Genomic DNA, 19,495 nt, shown 5'->3' on the forward strand with positions numbered 1-19,495 from the left:
TTCCCAAGCCCCAGGCTGAGACCCGACTGCGAGAAACGAGAGAGAACTCAGACATCACTCAGCCAGCGCCCAACCAACCTCCGGAGCCGCCGTGCCCCAGCTCCATCTGTGGGAGGGACCCAGGGCGCGAATGCTCTCCCACCCCCACCCTCCCCTCACCAGCGGTTATGGGCTGCCTTGTCTACAGACGGCTTGCCAGCTTTCTTGTCCAAGTAGACGAGGAAATGTAAAAAACAGACAAAGTTCTGTGGCCAGGAATAAAAAACAACGTTCTGCTTTGGTGGTGGTGATGATGGTGGGGAGGGTTTGGTTTACCTACGGCTCTGGAAGGTAGGGAAAGGCACCGTGAGCGCCTGAGGGAAAACGGACCGAATAGTAGTTGACAAATGAAAAGGGGAAGGAGTGAGAAAAACAAAGGCGAAGAGAAAGAACGAGGGGGAGAATTGGGAGGAGACAGGCTCTAAATCCAGTGACTGTGGATCCCAACATCGGGGCAGCCTGCGGTCAGCCTGGGCTGCTTCCCCTCTGCCTCCCCTACCCCCGTTCACTGCTCCCCCCACCACCCCACACGCTTTGGTGGTGGTCCTGTGAGGAGATTAGCAAAGATGAGTTAGAGGTAGTGTGAGGAGAGTGGAGCCGTCAGCCCACCCTAGACCGTTCCTTTACTTACACACACACACACCCCTACACCCAAGGAAGGATACTGCGGGGGAGGGCGGAGACAGCACCAGGTGGTTCCAGACCTTCACTCTAGGCGTTCCCTGCAGGTTGCTCACACCCAGAGGCCCCGCTCACAGAAGCTGTCCTCTAGAGGCCTGGCATCGTCATAGTTTGCCTGGCCAGCAGGGCTCAGGTTCAGTTCCGTCAGCTTGCTGTTTCCACCCGGGGGTGAGGGGATACTGTAGGCGGCAGATTTGTAAGTAGGAGTCAGAATATTTAGGTTTTAGTCCCAACTCTAGCACTGGCAGTTCAGGGAGGTAATTTAACTTCATCACTTACTTTTTAAAACATGTGCGTAATGTCTATAATCATTACTGGGAAGTAATAGGGGTTACTTCAGTGAGGGTCAAGAAGTTTAATTGTGAGCCCGTATGTGAAAAAAACTTTGAAATCTCTAAGCGCTATACAATTGTAAGGTATCATTACCTGTTCAATAATTTTAATCCATTTTAACTGGCTGTGAGACTCTAGTACCTGGCATGGTATTATAGTTCTTGAGGGTTTGGTTTGATCTGTAGTCCTGTGGTCCTTCCTCTCAGATTGTAAATTCCTTGAGAGCACAGATTGTGACTTACTCATTTTTGTATTTCCTACTGCTCTTTATGTGGAGAAGAGACACAGTATTGCTATTGAATGTTGTCACATGAAGACCAAAACTCTTAGTCTATGTGATTTGGTTTGCTCCTACACACAGATAAATCAAATGCCTTGCATGACTTGGAAATCAGGGATAGTATGAAGAAAGAAACATGGGATCAAAGGGGTTCAGGGAAACATACATTAAAATGTTACTTGTGGTTTTCTTTGGGAAAAGGAAACCTTGAATTTATATTGTATACACTTCTGCTTAAAGTTTTGATGCTGAGCATATATGACTTTTTTGTTTAAATTTTTTATCGGGCTATAACATTCACACAGTAAAGTGCACAAATCCTAAATGTACACCTTGATGAATTATATATATATAAAATGCTTATTATTTATATATTACATTATTTACATGTATTACTTACACATGTATTTATATATTACATATATTATTTACATACAATATTTATTATAATGATTATTTTATTTTATTATATATCACACATATATGATATTATATACATATAAAATCACCATCCACAACACAACACAAAGCATTTCCAACATCTGAGAAGACTCCCCTCTGTTCCTTGATAGGTAAACTCCCAGTTACCACCATTCTGATTTCTATCACCACAGATTAATTTTGCTAGTTCTTGAACTGCATGTAAATGGTATCACACGGTATGTACACTTGTGTCTGGCTTCTATTACTCACCATATGTTTTTGAGATTCATCCATGTTGTTGTGTCTAACAGTATTATTTGTTCTTTTCTTAAATTGCTGTATACATTCCATTGCATAATTATACCACAATTTATCCATCCTACTATTGATAGGCATTTAGATTATTTCTGTTTTTGTCTTTTATGAATAGAGCTGCTATGAACTTTCTCGAATAAGTCTTTTAGTGAATATATGCACTTATTTCTCCTGGGTAAATACCAAGGAATAGAATTGTTAGGTTTGGGGTATATGTTTAACTTTTGTAGATACTGCTAAATACTTTTCCAAAATGTTTGAACCAATTTCTATCCTTACAAGTAATGTATGAGAATTCTAGTTGTTCCACATCCTCACCAATATTTGCAATACAGTCTCTCTCTTTTTTTTTTTTTTTGCAATATTGCAACATAATATTTTTGGAATAAGTGTATATTTTACAATAGAAAAAAATGCGAACAATATGAATATTTCCATGAGTGGGTAGAGGGAAGAAGTCACTAGTGACTTCCTTCTACTTCCCATGTCAAATAAAATTCTTCAACTGTATCCTCAGCCCAGCACATTTTCTTTTCTCCTCCACTCCCACTTCCCATGCTTTCTGAGCCTACATTTATTCAACAAATATTTATTGCCTACTATGTGCCAAACACTGGGCTGGATGCTAAGTGTCCAAAGGAAAACAAAACGGATAGCTCTTTTGGAATTTATAGTTTACTGAGGAAACAGACATTAAATAAAAAATAAACACAGAAATATATCATTACATATGATGATTAAGAAAACCAGGAGGTGGCATGAGAGAGGATAACACTGGACAGGGAAGATTTCCCTGAGGAAGTCTTCTATAAGGCAAAGTTTAAAAGATGGAATAAAAGGGGACCAAAGGAACAGCAGCAGCAATGAGGCAGGAAAGAACTCAGTGTTCAAGAAGCTGACAGAGTAGTAACATATAATGGAAAATAATCTGAAAAAACATATGTATCTATATACACATATAACTGAATCACTTCACTGTATACCTGAAACTAACACAATACTATACTTCCATTTTAAAAAGAGAGGAAGAAGCTGAAAGAAGATCAGTGTGGCTGGAACTTAGCAAGTGACAGGGGAGAACTGCACAAAATGAGGTTAGAAAGACAGGCTGAGCCCAGATCAGGAGGGCCTAGACATAGATACCTCTAATCTTTTCATCCAACTGGGTCCATTCTTTCTTTGCAAACACTACTCAAGATTCACCTCCTCCAAGAAGTCTTCTTGAATAACACTGAATTATTATAATTAATATTTAATTATATCATTGTTCCAATAACTTCATTATATAATCTGTAGTTAATTGTCCCTTCATTCTGTTTTCTGAGAATATATTGGTTTATCCAACAGATGTGGAACAGGGCCTTATGTTTCCTCTTTTGCCCATCTCCTCCAAGCACCCAGCATATCAGGGTTGCTCTGTTGACAGTAAGAGTGTCCCTTAGCCCTGTGTTTTATTCCAAGAAAGCTCTTGGAGTCTAAGCAGTTAATCCCTCGGGTCCTATTTTACCTGGCTTGAGAATTGACCCAGTTTCAATGCCCTGGAGCAATAAAATTTCCCCAGGATCCACACATATTTTTCTGAACACCTTCCTTATCTGCATAGTTAATCTTGCCCCTCCCCCTCCCCAATCACCAGATTAAAGGCATCTTCGCTGTTGCTAAGGGAATGAGGCTTGGGCAGGTGGGAGTGAGTTAAAGGATGATACAGCAGGGAGTCAGGCTGGTCAGCAGGAAAAAACCTCTCAGCTGTGAGGAGAGACAGCAATGCAAATACATTTCCAATGCTTCTAGGCCAGTTTTCCCCTCTGTGGGTTTACCTGCTTCTCTCTGAAAGCTTTTAGGATTAAAAAAAAACAAAAACACTTCTGATGTCTTAAATTTTACAATGTATATATGGCTTGTGGTTGGTTAGTTTTCATAAAAAGAGGAAGCTATTGTCCATCTTGCCTGCTCATTTTGAAGTCCTTGTGAGGAGAATGGACCATCAAGAGAAGGTCCCTAAATGCTGTTAACAACGTAGGGATATTTTAAGGTGAGAAGCTAGAGTTTTGGAAAACTTGCATGTGGCAAGGAGTGTGACTGTGCATGCTCCAGCTTTTACAGAACTCCCACCCTGAAATGCATATATTTTATCTATTTACTTTAATTTTAGCAATAATGTAAAATTATTGCTGGGCTGTTGTCACTCTGACAGATCACCCTAACAGCTCAAAGGTTAAATATGGGTTTTTCCCCAGTAATTTTTATACAGTAACAAGGTGAGGAACATTTTAGCTCATAAATTATTCACCAAACCTCACAGGCATAATAGGCTGTGTGCATATTCATCAGGTTATCATCCATTATTCATAAGAAGTTCACTTCAACTGTTAGAAGAAAATGAGGTTGTTGATTGAAATGCAGAAGAAATGTGGGCTTTTGTTCTCCCCTCCTTTCTCCCATCTGAGTAAGTCTGGAAGTTTCCATCAAAAAATGATATTGTAGGGAAAAAAATTTATTCCTGACATGCAGATGTGTCGATAAAAGGAAAAGAAAGCTTGGAGTCGGAACTAAATTGGCAGAATCAACCACCATTCATCTAACTTAGCTAAAGGTCCTTGACTCCTGCTTCTACAGAGATTGTGTTCAGGAAGTGGCAAGTGGGGGGGTCCCCTTTCTTGCAACAAAAGAGCAGCTTCAGCAAATCTGATAGAGTTAGTCCTTACATTAAGATACAGATTGCATTCTACAGCCCAAGAAGCATTTATCACATATTTTCTGATTTGACCTTCACACCCAGCTTATGAGTTAGGAATAATTTTCAAGATCAGAAAACCGAGGCTCAGAGAGGTTAAGTGACATGTCTAAAGCCAAACAGCTGGTGAGTGAACCACGACTGGAAGCTACATTTTCTTCCATAGTCCGTGTTCTTTATATTCTGTCTTCCTAAGTCCTCTGGATGATAAAGCCCACCATTCCCAAGATAGAGACATTTCACATTGTTTTCCATGAACCATGGCTTTTATTGTTTTCTTTTTAATATCTTTATTATTTCTGTGAACTACAGAAGCAACATAGGCTCAAAAGCATCAAATAAAACAAAGTTGTATGGAATAGAGAATAAGAAATGTCCCCAGTGCATGGACAGACAGTTAACTGCCATGCCTGCCAGCCTTCTTTGCCACAGGAATGAGGACTCTGTTCAGTTAGATCCACAGATTTGGGTTCAGATCTGATCATGGTCACTGAGTAGCTGTGTAATTTTGGACAAGGTAGCCTCTCTAGGCCATAATTCCTCATTTATAAAATGGGGATAACACTTCTAGAGTTTTTTAAGTGTTAAATGAGACTGTGTGTATGAAACCCAAGCGTCAGCATTTTCCTCCATCTTAAAGGTCCCTTCTCTCTAGCAGTCAGCCCTCCATACCCACGGGCCCTGTATCAGAGGAGTCAGCAAACCAAGGATTGAAAATAGTCAGAAAAGAAATGCCAGAAAGTCCCAAAAAGCGAAAGTTTAATTTGCTGTGTACATAGTATTTACATTGTATTTACAGTATTTTACATAGGTATTACATTGTAGTAGGTATTATAAGTAATCTAGAGATGCTTTAAAGTTATACAGGAGATGCATAGGTTTTATGCAAATACTATTTTACTATTTATGCAAATATCATTTTCTACAAGGGACTGAAGCATCCTCTGTTGGTTTTTGGTTTCTGTGAAGGGGAGGGGGTTCTGGAACCCTGCAGATATGGAGGGAAGGCTGTGTATTTGGGGAAGTGAATGGAGGGCAAGTCTTGTCTCATGCTTAACTCCCAAGTCTTTTGCTGGACCACTCACTTGGCTGCTAGTCACAGCCCAGAACTCCTGGGGTGGTTCCTCTGGATGAAAGGCAAATGTATTCACAGGAGGGCACAGCTGTGAATTCTCAACATGATTACACAAGGTTGTTCTTTACTGAGGAGTTGAGGAAAAGCAAAAGAGAATTCCAATGAATAAGGGAAAGCATTATATTTTTTATTTTAACTTTTCCTATAATCCAAGTGAAAACCAGCTAAAAAATTCAGTCTTAATCGGATGGAGGTCAGATCCTTGTCTGGCTGCTTCCCAGTCCCTAATTTGGCTCCCTGCCCTCAGGGCTGCTTCCCTCCCTAGGAACTCCTCCTTCAAAGCTCCACTCCTTTCTGGGAGGCCCCAGGCCCTTCCTCCCTCTGGTTCCTCAGCTGTACCCAGAAGTACATTTCCCTAAATCAGACACATTCAGTCTGGAAGAGGTGAGTGTGGGAGGGAGGGTAGGGAACGGAGGGGTGCCGTGAGCTCTAGCACACAGTGCACCCAGCAAATTCGTCCAGAGAAGCCTGGCACTCCAAGTCCAGACCCCTTCCAGTCCCTTGGCCAGACTGAGATGCAGATGAGGCTCTATTCTTCTAAGTGCCCTTTGGAAGGCAGATACACAGACACAGACACACACACAGACACAGACACAGACACACACACACACACACACACACACATTTGAACAATAAAATAAAATCTCAGTCCCTAAACCAGCAAACGGTGTATAGTAGTATACGTTGCATTTTTAAAAAGCAGTAAATGACTCTGATGCAGGTGGTTCAGGATTGCACATTGAGAAAAAGTGATCCAAACCTGAAGAGAAAAGACACTGTCCCAGGATTTGCTAGGCTGCCCCAGTTACTGTGGAGTTAGATCTTTACATTATCATGCAGAGCAGTGTTAGTGCCTCTCTTACAAAGGCTTGCCAGCAATAAGAAAGGAGGGTCCATTTCTGAGTCATGTATCTTGTAATCCTTGTTCCCTTAGTTACACAAAGACTAGCCAAAGCTTTGAAAAGGCTGCTCCAGAGAGCTTGATTGGATTCTTCCACAAACCTCCACCCTCCCTCTTTGGGCTGGGAAATAGGAGGTGGTTTTGTTCTCTAGTCTTAAGTCAAGAGCCCAGCATACAGTAGGTGTTCAATAAAGGTAAATCAAAAAGCTCCAATCAGCCTCATTAACTGGGACTAGGGGACCCTGCAGGAAGAGGCATATTCTCTGAGCCCTTCGAGGACAGTTTCTCCATCTCTACTGTAGTGCCAATTTCTGCTGTAATTTTCCTTTCAGCATCTGTCTTGCCCAGACACACTAAGAGTTCATTAGCCTTCATTCTTGGCTTTTCCCTCTTCTTCATCCCAACATTATTTTTTTTAACACCTTAATTGAAGCATAACTGGCATATAATAAACTGCACATGTTTAAAATGTACAATTTGACAAGTTTTGACATATGTACACACCCATGAAACCATCACCACAATCAAGATGGGGAACATATCCATCACCCCCAAAAGCTGTCCAAAGTCCATCTCTTCCCTCCTGCCCCTCCCACTCCCTTTATACAGACAACCACTGATCTGCTTTTTATCACTACAGTTTGTATTTCCCACAATTTTCTATAAGTGGAATCCTTTAGTATGCTCTCTCTTTTGGTCTGGCTTCTTTTATTCAGCATAATTGAGATTAACCATGTTGTTGTGTGGATCCACAGTTCATTCCTTTTTATTGTACAGTGATCTCACAATTTGTTTATCTATTGACCTGTTGAGGGACATTTACGTTGTTTCCAAGTTGGGACTGTTACAAATAAAGCTGTAATAAAATATCCATGTATAAGCCTTTGTGTGCCCATATGCTTTCATTTTTCTTGGGTTAATGGGAGTGAAAGGACTGGATCATATGGTATGTTTAACTTTTAAAGTCCTGTCATTCTTTTTTCAAAGTGGTTGTATCATTTTACACTCTTAACAGAAGTGTATGAGAATTCTATTTTTTTAATTGAAGTATAATTGATTTACAATATTGAGTTAGTTTCTGGTGTACAGTATAGTGTTTCAGTTATACATATGTATATTGTTTCATATTCTTTTTCTTTATAGGTTATTATAAGATATTGAATGTAGTTCCCTGTGCTATACAGTAGGACCTTGCTGTTTATTTTATACATAGTAGTTTGTATCTGCTAATCCCAAACACCTTGTTTATCCCCGTACCCTCTCCCCTTCAGTAGCCATAAGTTTGTTTTCTAGGTCTGTGAGTCTGTTTCTATTTTGTAAATAAGTTCACCTGTGTAATTTTTTTAGATTCCACATGTAAGCTATATATGATATTTGTCTTTCTCTATCTGACTTACTTCACTTAGTATGATAGTCTCTAGGTTTATCTATGTTGCTGCAAATGGCATTATTTCATTCTTTTTTATGACTGTGTACATATACCACATCTTTTTTATCTAGTCATCTGTTGATGGACATTTAGGTTGCTTCCACATCTTGGCTATTATATATAGTGCTCCTATGAACACTGGGGTGCATGTATCTTTTCAAACTAGAATTTTCATCTTTTCCGGATATACATCCAGGAGTGAGATTGCTGGATCATATGGTACCTCTATTGTTAGTTCTTTATGGAATCTCCATACTGTTTTCAATAGTGGCTACACCAAACCACAATCCCACCAACAGTGTGGAGGGCTCCCTTTTCTCCAGTGTAAGAGAATTCTAGTAGCTCCACATGCTCTCTACTACTTGAAATAGTCTTTTTAATGTTAACCATTTTAATAGGTGTGCCAACACTGTTTTAGTTTTTTGTGTGTTCCTGAAGGGGGGAGGTAATTAGGTTTGTGTATGTATGTATATATTTTTAGAGGAGGTACTGGGGATTGAACCCAGGACCTTGTGCATGCTAAACATGCGCTCTACCACTGAGCTATACCCTCCCCTCTGTTTTAGTTTTTTGAATTGGTATGCATTTACATTGTTCAAAAGTTTAAAAAAAATTTTAAAGGTACATAGTGAAAAGTCTCACTCCCACCTCTGTCTCCCCACCCTACGCAATCACTTTTATAGGCATCCTGTGTAATCTTACGGAGTTTCTTCACTCAAACACTAATGAATATTGTTTTCCTGCTCTTTTACACAAAAGGCATCATGTTAGCACATGGCTCTGAACTTTTCCTTGTTTTCATTTAAAAATGTTTTGTAGAGCTTTCTCATTCTTTGTTACAGTCATACAGTATTTAATTGTACGGATGTACTAAGATCTATTTTACCAGTTCCCTATTGATGGTGCGAACTAAAAATCGGCACTTGCCATCTGCCTCTACAAGGATTGGATCACGTTGGCACCTGCCATCTAACTCTGCTTGGATTAAATCACAAGCCACTGCAGCTGCTGGCCTCCAACACGCCCTGAAAGGAGTTCAGGATGGAGGTCAGGAATGAGGCACTCTGTGCTCTGGGAAAACTGGCTAAACAGGCCTTCAGATAGTTAGATATTTTCAGGAGAAGATTTTATGAGCCCAAATTCTTGCGTCTCCTCCTATTTAGAAAAACACTAAATTTATCAACGGTGACAACTGCTCCTTGTGACTAGCAGCAAGCCTCTGCCTAAGTGTGTGCTTGATTGCATATAAAACCCCCTCTTCCCTGAAATCACATATAATACTGAGTTCTCCTCTGTCTCCGCAGAACAGTTTCTCAGAGCTTTCTGGTATGCTGTCTCCCAGGCTATAGTCCTCATTTTGCCCCAAATAAAAACTTAACCCCCAACTCTCATCTTGTGTGATTTTATTTCAGTTGACAATGGAATCATAGATTATTCCTCATCTTTTGCCATTAGTGACATTGCTGCAGTAAACAGCTCTGTATACCCAGTATTTCTCATAAGCGCAAATACATTTGTAGGAATCATTCTTAGAAGTGGGGACGATAATTTGTAATTTTGATAGACATTTGCCAAACTAACCCTTTAGGTGTTGTACTCCCACCATCAGTAAGTTACAGTCTGCTTATCCAGAGCCTTGCAAGTAAAGTTAGCGAATGTTTGGATTTCTGCCAATCTGAAAATGGTATCTATGTGGTTTTAATTTGCTTTCTTCTTATTAAGAGTGAGAATGAACATCTCTTCATAGGTTTAAAAGCCACTTATAGTTCCCTTTTTGTGAAATTTCTGTAATTGTCATTTTCTTTTTCTTTTAAAAATTTTTTTGAAAAGTTTTTTAAATTCTTTTCCAGTTTCATAGATTTAATTGACATATAGACATATAGTACTGTATAAGTTTAAGGTGTAAAACAAAATGATCTGACCTACGTACATCATAAAATGATCACCACAATGGGTTTAGTGAACACCTATCATCTCATATAGATACAAAATTAAAGAAACTGAAAAGGAATTTTTTTCCTGGTGATAACTCAGGGTTTACTCTCTTAACAACTACTTTTCATAATGTAGAGCAGTGTTAATTATCTTTATTGCATTGTACATTGCATCCCTGGTAAATATTTATCTTATAACTGGAAATTTGTGCCTTTTGACTAACTTCATGGAATTCCCCTTCTCCCCAGATACTTTTTCTAATGATTAGTCACATGCTTATCACTCTCTAGGAGTTCTTAACCAGCAGGGAGGTTAGCCCTTTGTGGTACAAATTGCAAACATCTTTTTCCAATTTGGCATTTGTCTCTTGGCTTTATGGAGTTTTCATCCCTGACACCAATCCTGTTGATGAATCCTGGACATTAATCCCAATATTAGTCCAGTTGTTTCTGCCTGGAAAATATTTCTGGAATTTCTTTTTTCTAACCCACTGCTATTTCCCTAGGCCAGTCTGCCATCATCACTCCCTTAAATGACTACACTGTATTCTAACTGGACTCCCAGACATACCTCCACGCTGGCCCCTTTCTAATCTAGTCGACATTTGGTAGCCAGAAAGCTATTTCTCAGATAAAAACATGATCATGTCACTTTTCTGCTGAAAACTCTTTGGTGGCTCACCAGTGCCTGTAGGATAGCATCTCCCTGGGCTCCAAGGGCCCCTGCACAGAAAGACTCCTGTTCGCCTCTTTAGCTTCATCTCTCTCCAGCCCTCACCTCCCGTGCCATGCTCCTCCGGCCATACTGAACTTTCATGTCTTTCCTCTCCATACGCTCTCTCACCTCTAGGCCTTTGCATAAGCTATTCCCTCTTTGAGGAACCCTCTTCATTTGCTTAACTTCCACTCACCCTTCAGATTTCATCTCAGACATCACTGCCAGCACGAAACCTTCCCTGACCACAGAAGAAGAGATTGGAGACCTCCCTCATCCGGTCTCATAACTACTGTCCTTATGTCAGCACTAATCACACTATATTTCCATTATTTGTTCCCTTTGCTGTCTCTCCCATTAGGTAGACTAAGTTCCTGAGGATAGGGACCAAGCCCTCTTCTTCTCTATTATTTCCTTAGTGCCTCTCACAGGGCCTGGATAACAGGTGCTCAATAAATAGTTGTTAAATTAATTCAAGAAAGGATGTTTGATGAACAACTAAATGAACATCTTTGTCTCACTGCAGGGACCCAGGAGAATGAAGACAACAGAAAGGCTCCGGATGCCTCTCCAAGAAAGTAGCCAATTGCTCCTTAATCCCACTTGCCAGAGAAAGCAGTGGCTTGTGGCCCCTGCATTTCTGTTGGTGATCTCATTTGGCTCTGTGCTGGCATTCAGGAGACCCGGGTCTCAGAGTGTTAAGCAAAATACCTAACATCCTGAAGAGGAGGCACTGATCAATCTGAGGGCAGCTTGCTTTAGCTGGAGCTCCATCCTGGAGCCTTCCTGGGGGTCAAGAGTTAACTCTTTAATCACTGGACCATGGAAAGGTCCAAAGGTCCAGGGAGGAGGGGTTCCATTGGAAAGCTGCAGTAGTGGAGAGAGTTTGAGGAGAGGCCTTGGGGCAGAGGCTATTTACTATACAGTAGGAGTATCCGAACTTCTAACACCGGGTAGGGCCTGACCAGAATTTATAACCTGATTATCAGCTTTGCCCACTACCCCTCTGCCTTCTCAGGCTTGAATTTGCTCTTTTCCTTTCCTAAGACAGACTGTAGGTTTAGAGCCGGAGGTGACACAAAGAATTCACAGATGGTGTAATTTTTCTGGCAGATGATGAAACCGAGACTGCTTGGAGGTAACAGATTAAAAACAATGTGAACACACTAAACAATGTAAACATTAAAAACAAGGCTTGGAAAATCACGCAAAGCTGAGTTTGAATGCTGGCTCCACAGCTGTGTGACTTAGTTCAGACACTTAACGTCTCTGAAATATGGTCCCTTGCCTGTACTTCTCCTCAGTCTGCTATGGACATGAGGTGGACAATATCTGGCAGGTCACTGGTGCAGTACCTGATCCACATGCGACAGGGAATAAGTGGGAGCAGAAGAGATGAGGACCAAAGTCAGCTGGCTGGTGACAGAGTGAGGACAGAACTAGTGTCCCTCCGCTATACTCCCATCAACATGGGCTGCTGTAGTCAACACAATTTCAGGGTCCCTGAGGGCCCAGAAAGAGAAATAAGGGAAGTTTCCTTTCTTAGGTCCACTCCTTTATTTCCTGAGGCCCTGAGCATGGGGTAGGCTGGGTATAGACTAGTGACCTCTCCAGTTTCAGGCTTTGGGGTGGAATCAGTTTAGGTTCTGATTTGTGAAAATTAGATTACAGCGAAGAAGATGTGGCTGACCTGACTTATTCATTCATTTACTCACCAATTACTGATTGCAAACTTTATGCCATGAAAAGAGCAAGGCCCTGAGGGTAAAAGTCTACTAAAAAAACCCCAGTGGGTCCTGTTTTGTTTTTTTCCAAACTGTGGGTTCTGACTTGTTAGTGGGGTGTGAGATCACAACCAGAACTGAAACAAGGAAAGAGAAGAGACAACGCTACAGTGCAGTGTACACAGGATAAATACTGGGTCATTAAAGTTTCAGTTACATATACTTACAAATGTATGTTTACTGGGTCACGATTTAAAGTGTATTACTGTGGATTTAGGTCAAAAAAGTTTACAAGTCCCTGTACCAGAAGGTGAGCTTCAGGAGAGTAAGGGCTTGGTTTTGTTTTAGAGCTGTGCCTGGCATGTGCAAGTGTTCCACAAAAGAAGTGCTGAATGAGTGAATATCTAACACTGTGCCTGCCTTCAAGAATAGCAGGGTCAGAAATACAGGAAAAGGCAAATATTATAGGCTTTATCATATTAGTCTGAACCAAGTAAACAATATGAATCTATTGAAAGGGAACAAAAAAATCTTAAAGAACTCCAGAAACAAAAAGCCTTGGAAACTGGACTTTTACAGTAATTTAGTCATGATAGGCAGTGGGAAGTGATAAGAACAAAACAAAATAAACCAAAACAAAAACACTGACTTGGGAACCTGGGAGCCAGGACAAAAGACCTGATTCTGTAACCTGTTCACTGTGTGACTTGCACAAGTCTCTTCAGTTCTTCTTCTTTTTTGAAAAAACAGGGATACTCAAGCAAGCCCCGCCTACTACACAGGGTTGTTGTGAAGACCCCATAAAATCACGCATTTTAAGGATGCTCTGCAACTGTAATACAATCCTTGAGACAAAAGCAAGAGGTTGCTAAATCCAGGTGAGTACAGGTCTTTTCAGTGGTTTAAGCAGTTTATCAGCAAATATTTATAGACTTCTAACGTTTACCGAGGGCTTTTCTTTCCAAAGCTTTCCCTTTCCAGATTCTTTTCTAATATTCTTATTACAGTGTAGAATGTAAATTCCATGAGAAAATAGTGTTGGGCTGTCTCATTCAGCTCCATCTCTGTACCTGTACATAGCAAACGCTCAGCAGATTATCTTAAAGTGAAGAATGGAAGGAAAAACTTAATTGCTGCCTTAAAGGATGGCGTCTTTGCCTTTAAGAAGAGTTAAGTGAGCAGAGAAGCGATACACAGAGAAAATACACATAAGGTACCATATGGGTGCCCGTAACAGGTACCAAATGAAGGGCAGGGATCACAGGCACTCCTTGGTTATCTTGAGTATGCCAGTTTTAGTGCTAGCTGTAGTGGAGGGCACAGCACAGTATGTCTTTACTTTTGGTGAGAAAGCGACACATTAAATACCATCAGCTTGTCGGTAGAACAGAGAGGCAGCGAAAATTGAAGTAAGCGATTCTCTAATTTAGAAAAGGACAGATGTGAACTGGACTATGAAAATAAATCTTTAAGGACCTGAGGATTAAGTCGGGTTTGGTAGGAGGGGAAAGCGTGATAAATCAAGGGTTGATATATCAGCCAGTTAGAGGAAATTTGTAGAAATCTATGCCTCTGGTAGAAAGACTGTCAAGGTGAAGTGACCTTGAGTTTCGGTGCGTAGGTTGAAAAAGGCTCCGGGGGATAGGTTAACGGTACTGCCTCCAAACGCCCAAGAGAGAAAAGATCCTGTTTTCAGACAATACCTGTACTTGGTTTTCTTACAGTCGGGGGACGAGGGATGGGGGTTGGAGGACAAGATCCAGTGGGCGGGGCCGGGGCGAGTGGGCGGGATCATGCGGGCACTCCCTCCAGCTACTGGAGGCCGGGCGAAGGGGCGGGGTTTCCGGTGGCAGCCGCACTCGGGCGTCGGGTGACGCCAGGCGGACGAATTGTCACGTGACACGGAAGTGACTACGAACAGGAAGAGGACGAAAAAAATAACCGTCCGCGACGCCGAGCTGAACCGGACCCGCAGCCACCATGAACAGCAAAGGCAAGGACAGGGGGCGGCTGAGGCCGTCGGGGGGAGTAGTCCTGGCCCGGACCGAGCGGGCCCGGAGCCCAGGGTCACCAAACGCCAGGCCTGGGGCAAGCTGCGCCCGCTCCTGGGCCAGCTGCAGTGCCGGGGTCTGCGCCAGACGCCTTCGTCATCCCTAAACTACGGCTGCTCGCTCCCTCCCGGCCCTTTCCCCCTTAAACTATGTGGCGCAGTTTGGAGCCGCGGGCTCGGGTGGTGGGGGGGCAGTTGAGGGGGAAGAAGGTTTGTCATGATGGGCATCTGGAGGAGCAAATGGGGAGTTAGAGCTGAGATTTGGGTAGGCCAATGGAGAGCCGATGGAGGCGGGGCGCCACGCTCCGGAACCACAGGCAGGCCCCCGGGCTTAACCAGCGAAGTGCCGGCGCTGGTGGGCGGCGGGCCGGGCGGGCCCGAAGGGTCTCTCTCCCCTTACCCTCGCTGGCGGCTAGAACGCCTCCCAGTTCGTGTGTCATACATTCCCCTTAACCCCCTCTCCGGTCTCAAGATTCACTTCCACCACTCACGCTTTATCTGGAAGTCGACCTTGAGTAGGAACCTGCGAGGTAGATGATCACAACCGCCGTGACTCACAAGATCTTGGCCAGTTACAACCAGGGCTTTGGGGACCACCTAGAGCAATGAGACATGATGTACCCTTGAAACATGGGCAGGATCGGGTCCTCAGACCTGCCCTGCTTTCTAGAAGAATCTTGGTCCCAGCTAGACTTTGCTCTTACACCATGTCGGCTACAGAAGAGAGCCTTTCCTGGCCAGTTAGGATCCAGTGTCTTGGGTTATAAGGATGCAAAGAGAATGCTTATTTTCTTGGTTCCAGATTTGCAGTCTGTTTGCAAATCTTCTGCTTGCTGCGGCTAGGTTAGCCACCCAATATGCCCTGCCCTATTATGGTGGCTTTGTGTGGTAGGCAACATGGCACTTTTTCTTGTCTTCCAGGTCAATATCCAACGCAGCCAACCTACCCTGTGCAGCCTCCTGGGAATCCTGTATACCCCCAGACCTTGCACCTTCCTCAGGCTCCACCCTATACTGATGCTCCACCTGCCTACTCAGAGGTGCTTCCAGTTTCCTAAACTTGAAGTGAATACTCTTGGGTCACATTTTCAGTCCTTAGCTAAGTCTGACTCCACACATCTATTTACTCTCCAGAAACAGAAGAGAGTGCTCACGTGAATAATCAAAAACACTGTATAGTTCAGCCATTTCTGTTGGAATTGAGAGTGCATCATCGGATTATTTCATGTTATTTGGCACAGGCTGAGGTTAAGAAGATGAGTTTGCGTTCCTTGAGCCTAACATTAGCTATAGCAGGAAGTGATCCAGGAGAATATCATATCAAATGGCAGTGGAAAGGCAACTTGTGTGACTCAGAGTGTAATGTGCACAAGGAGAATGAAGAACTGACTAATTGTGGGAGAGGGTATAGCTCAATTGGTAGAGTGCATACTTGGTCTAGCATGCGCAAGGTCCTGGGTTCAATCCCAGTACCTGCATTAAGTAAATAAATAATAAACCTAATTATCTCCCCACTCCAAAAAAGAAAAAAAAAGAATTGACCTATTAAAGAGATCTGAAATAAGAGTGTCATAAAGTAACTTGTTGCCTTCTCTTCTACCTCTTCTAGCTCTATCGTCCGAGCTTTGTGCACCCAGGGGCTGCCACAGTCCCCACCATGTCAGCTGCATTTCCTGGCGCCTCACTGTATCTCCCAATGGCCCAGTCTGTGGCTGTCGGACCGTTAGGTTCCACAATCCCCATGGCTTATTATCCAGTTGGTCCCATCTATCCACCTGGTTCAACAGTGCTGGTGGAAGGAGGGTATGATGCAGGTGCCAGATTTGGAGCTGGCGCTACTGCTGGCAACATTCCTGTGAGTATGACTTCATCACAAAAAACTCAGCCCTTGTGTATGTTAACGTTCGGAAATGACTACCGAGTCTTCCTTTCATCATCCCTGGATAATAGTTGCCGGTATCGGCGCCACCATGTTCAGTAGTCAGGCATAGAGCACCTGATGGGGAAGAACTGTGGCAAGTCAGTAGTGTCTGGCACATTCACCGGGGTCATATTAATCAGATTCCTTTGGGTTCCTGTCTTAGGAATCCTGCCTGCTGCTTTTCCATTTCACACTGGTACTAGTCTGGTAACACTCCTCATTCATTTCATAAGCATTTACTTAATATTTCCCATCAGCATGGCATTGTATTAGGAACCATGATGATTAAAAAAGTAGAATGCATAATCCTAGTTAACTTGCAGGGATTTTAGTTATGTTCCTTTACGTATGGGAATTAGAGGCCAAACGGTCCTTGCTAGGGCCAGCCATCTACTCAATAACCATATCCTAGAGACTAGGTGAGAATGCTGTCAGTAGGTTGAACCTTCAGATTATCCAGGGGCCACCTGAAAACTGTTGAGGGACCCGTGAAAGAGGGCCATAAACCTGGTACCCCCTGGACTGCCCATATTCAGAAGGTATCCATGGGCTTTACCTTGGACCCAGAATGCTTTAAGCGAGTGGCGGGTTCTGTCTCCTGTTTGTATCTTTGGGCACAGAGAGTATAGACCTGCTTTACCCAAATTGGTATCACAGCTAGCTCCTTGAGATGCCATTGGTTAGCACATTGCCATCTTCCTGACTGGTCCTCTTTCACTTCTGTCCACTTCCCTTGTATCAGCTGCCCTGTGCCCAATCAACCTTGTCTTTTCCTTTCAGCCTCCTCCCCCTGGATGCCCTCCCAATGCTGCTCAGCTGGCAGTCATGCAGGGAGCCAATGTCCTCGTAACTCAGCGGAAGGGAAACTTCTTCATGGGTGGCTCAGATGGTGGCTACACCATCTGGTGAAGAACCAAGGCCACCTCTGTGCCGGGAAAGACATCACATACCTTCAGCACTTCTCACAATGTAACTGCTTTAGTCATATTAACCTGAAGTTGCAGTTTAGACACATGTTGTTGGGGTGTCTTTCTGGTGCCCAAACTTTCAGGCACTTTTCAAACTTAATAAGGAACCATGTAATGGTAGCAGTACCTCCCTAAAGCATTTTGAGGTAGGGGAGGTATCCATTCATAAAATGAATGTGGGTGAAGCAGCCCTAAGGATCTTCCTTTAATTCCTCCGGAGTAATACTGTACCATACTGGTCTTTGCTTTTAGTAATAAAACATCGAATTAGGTTTGGAGGGAACTTTGATCTTCCTAAGAATTAAAGTTGCCAAATTATTCTGATTGGTCTTTAATCTCCTTTAAGTCTTTGATTTATATTACTTGTTATAAATGAACTGCATTAGTTGTCTGCCTTTTCCTTTCCAGCCTCTGCCCCACGTCCCACCCTCAACCCTAGTCTTCCATTCCTTCCCACCAATCTCCATTGAATCAATGGTGCAGGACAGAAAGCCAGTCAGACTAATTTCCTTCTCTCCTTGCACTTCTCCCCATTTGTCATCTTTTAACTAGTCTTTCACAAGGATCCTCTGAAACCCCCTCTGTGCCCCAAGCACAGACCCATTACTTCTGCTTTTGCATCTCCTCAGGCAGATGTGGAGGGTGCCTTTAGGACCCTCATAGCTTGTCTCTTCATACATGAACCAAACCCAGATTTGCTTTGGTGCCAGAAATCCTGAGATTTGTTTTAACAGAGGATATCAGCGCAAACTATTGTAAACAGCAGTTTGTTCATAATTTGAGGGGCAAGGAGGAGGATGCATTTAAAAGCCTGATGACTCTAAAGCCAAATTAAGGGGAGTTTTCAGATCAAAAATTGGTTGCCATTTATTGTCAGTGTCTGATGCAGCCACTCATGGCTCCCAAGAATTCCTAAGCTGGGTTAATGGGGTCACGTTTTGAACACCTCACTACAAAATGACTTGAGTCCAGTGAAATCTCATTAGGGTTAAGACTATTTCAGGGATCCTTAATATTTTGATTTTTGTTTTCTAAAATTGGATTTTATTTTATTTTATAATTTCAGTTCATCTAAATTTTGTGTTCTGTACATGTGATGTTTGACTGTACCATTGACTGTTATGGAAGTTCAGCGTTGTATGTCTCTCTCTACACTGTGGTGCACTTAACTTGTGGATTTTTTATACTAAAAATGTAGAATAAAGACTATTTTGAAGATTTGAATAAAGTGATGAAGTTGCATTACACCTCACTTCAAGGATTCTTCACTCATCTTGTTTTTAGATCTCTTCTGTATGTGTCTTCTTTTATATCCCACCTAGAATTCAGATAGATGCTGCTTTTGTTCCGTTTTTAAAATAATTGCAGGAATACAAGGTTAAGATTTGGCCATTTTCAGGGGTTCCATTCTAGATGTTTAACTTTTCTCCATTTTACTTCCTAAGCTTTTTCAGATCCTTAAGAGCCTATTATGCCAGAGGAATTCAGGACATAAACTTAGATATAAGGGCAAGTTAGGAGAATCAGTCGCTCCCTTAAGTTTAACTTGAGGAAAATGTTTTAGTATAACAATCTATGTAAGTTCCGAGTGACCCTCAGTTTCTCTGAGTTCTGAAAACTGGAATCTACACGGCCAAGATTGAGTCCTTAACTCTTGGGTCTTACCTTGGGTGGACTTGAGCTTGAACAATGGAGGCAACATATTTAAGACCTCAGAGGTAGCTTAGTTGCAAAGTAAACAACTTCTGGAGAGTTCATGATTTTTACCAAAACATCGTACCTTTGAAACATACCTCATTTGCAGGTGAAGTTAGATCCAAGAAGCTCCTCTGGGCTTAATATAAAGGACACTGGTGGGGAAAGTGATAGGTAGTTTGCGTGTACACAGAATGGGTCTGGGAGATTCTGGCCCT

The 19,495-nt window shown here is 42.4% G+C and overlaps 1 protein-coding gene across 2 annotated transcripts; it reads left to right on the plus strand.

The window, feature by feature from the left end:
- The first annotated feature begins 14,484 nt into the window (after positions 1–14,484).
- DAZAP2 (DAZ associated protein 2) lies at positions 14,485–18,834 on the plus strand. Of its 2 annotated transcripts, none has more exons than XM_032492856.1 (4): positions 14,485–14,636; positions 15,615–15,733; positions 16,303–16,548; positions 17,395–18,834. In XM_032492856.1, exons 1-4 carry the CDS (start codon positions 14,624–14,626, stop codon positions 17,521–17,523), a joined length of 507 nt encoding a protein of 168 aa, XP_032348747.1. In that variant the 5' UTR covers positions 14,485–14,623; the 3' UTR covers positions 17,524–18,834. The 2 variants fall into 2 exon arrangements, with proteins under 2 accessions (XP_032348747.1, XP_032348748.1); XM_032492857.1 differs by having other exon boundaries at positions 16,303–16,471.
- The last annotated feature ends 661 nt before the right edge of the window (positions 18,835–19,495 follow it).

The sequence above is a fragment of the Camelus ferus genome, chromosome 12, assembly GCF_009834535.1.
Source record: "Camelus ferus isolate YT-003-E chromosome 12, BCGSAC_Cfer_1.0, whole genome shotgun sequence".
NCBI lineage: Eukaryota > Metazoa > Chordata > Mammalia > Artiodactyla > Camelidae > Camelus > Camelus ferus.

Bases quoted from the DNA above. Each gene is read 5' to 3' on its own strand.
- DAZAP2 (XM_032492857.1), top strand. The intron at 15,734-16,302 runs GTGCTTCCAGTT...TACCTCTTCTAG, and splicing joins CTCCACCTGCCTACTCAGAG to CTCTATCGTCCGAGCTTTGT. The intron at 16,472-17,394 runs GTTCAACAGTGC...TTTTCCTTTCAG, and splicing joins TGGTCCCATCTATCCACCTG to CCTCCTCCCCCTGGATGCCC.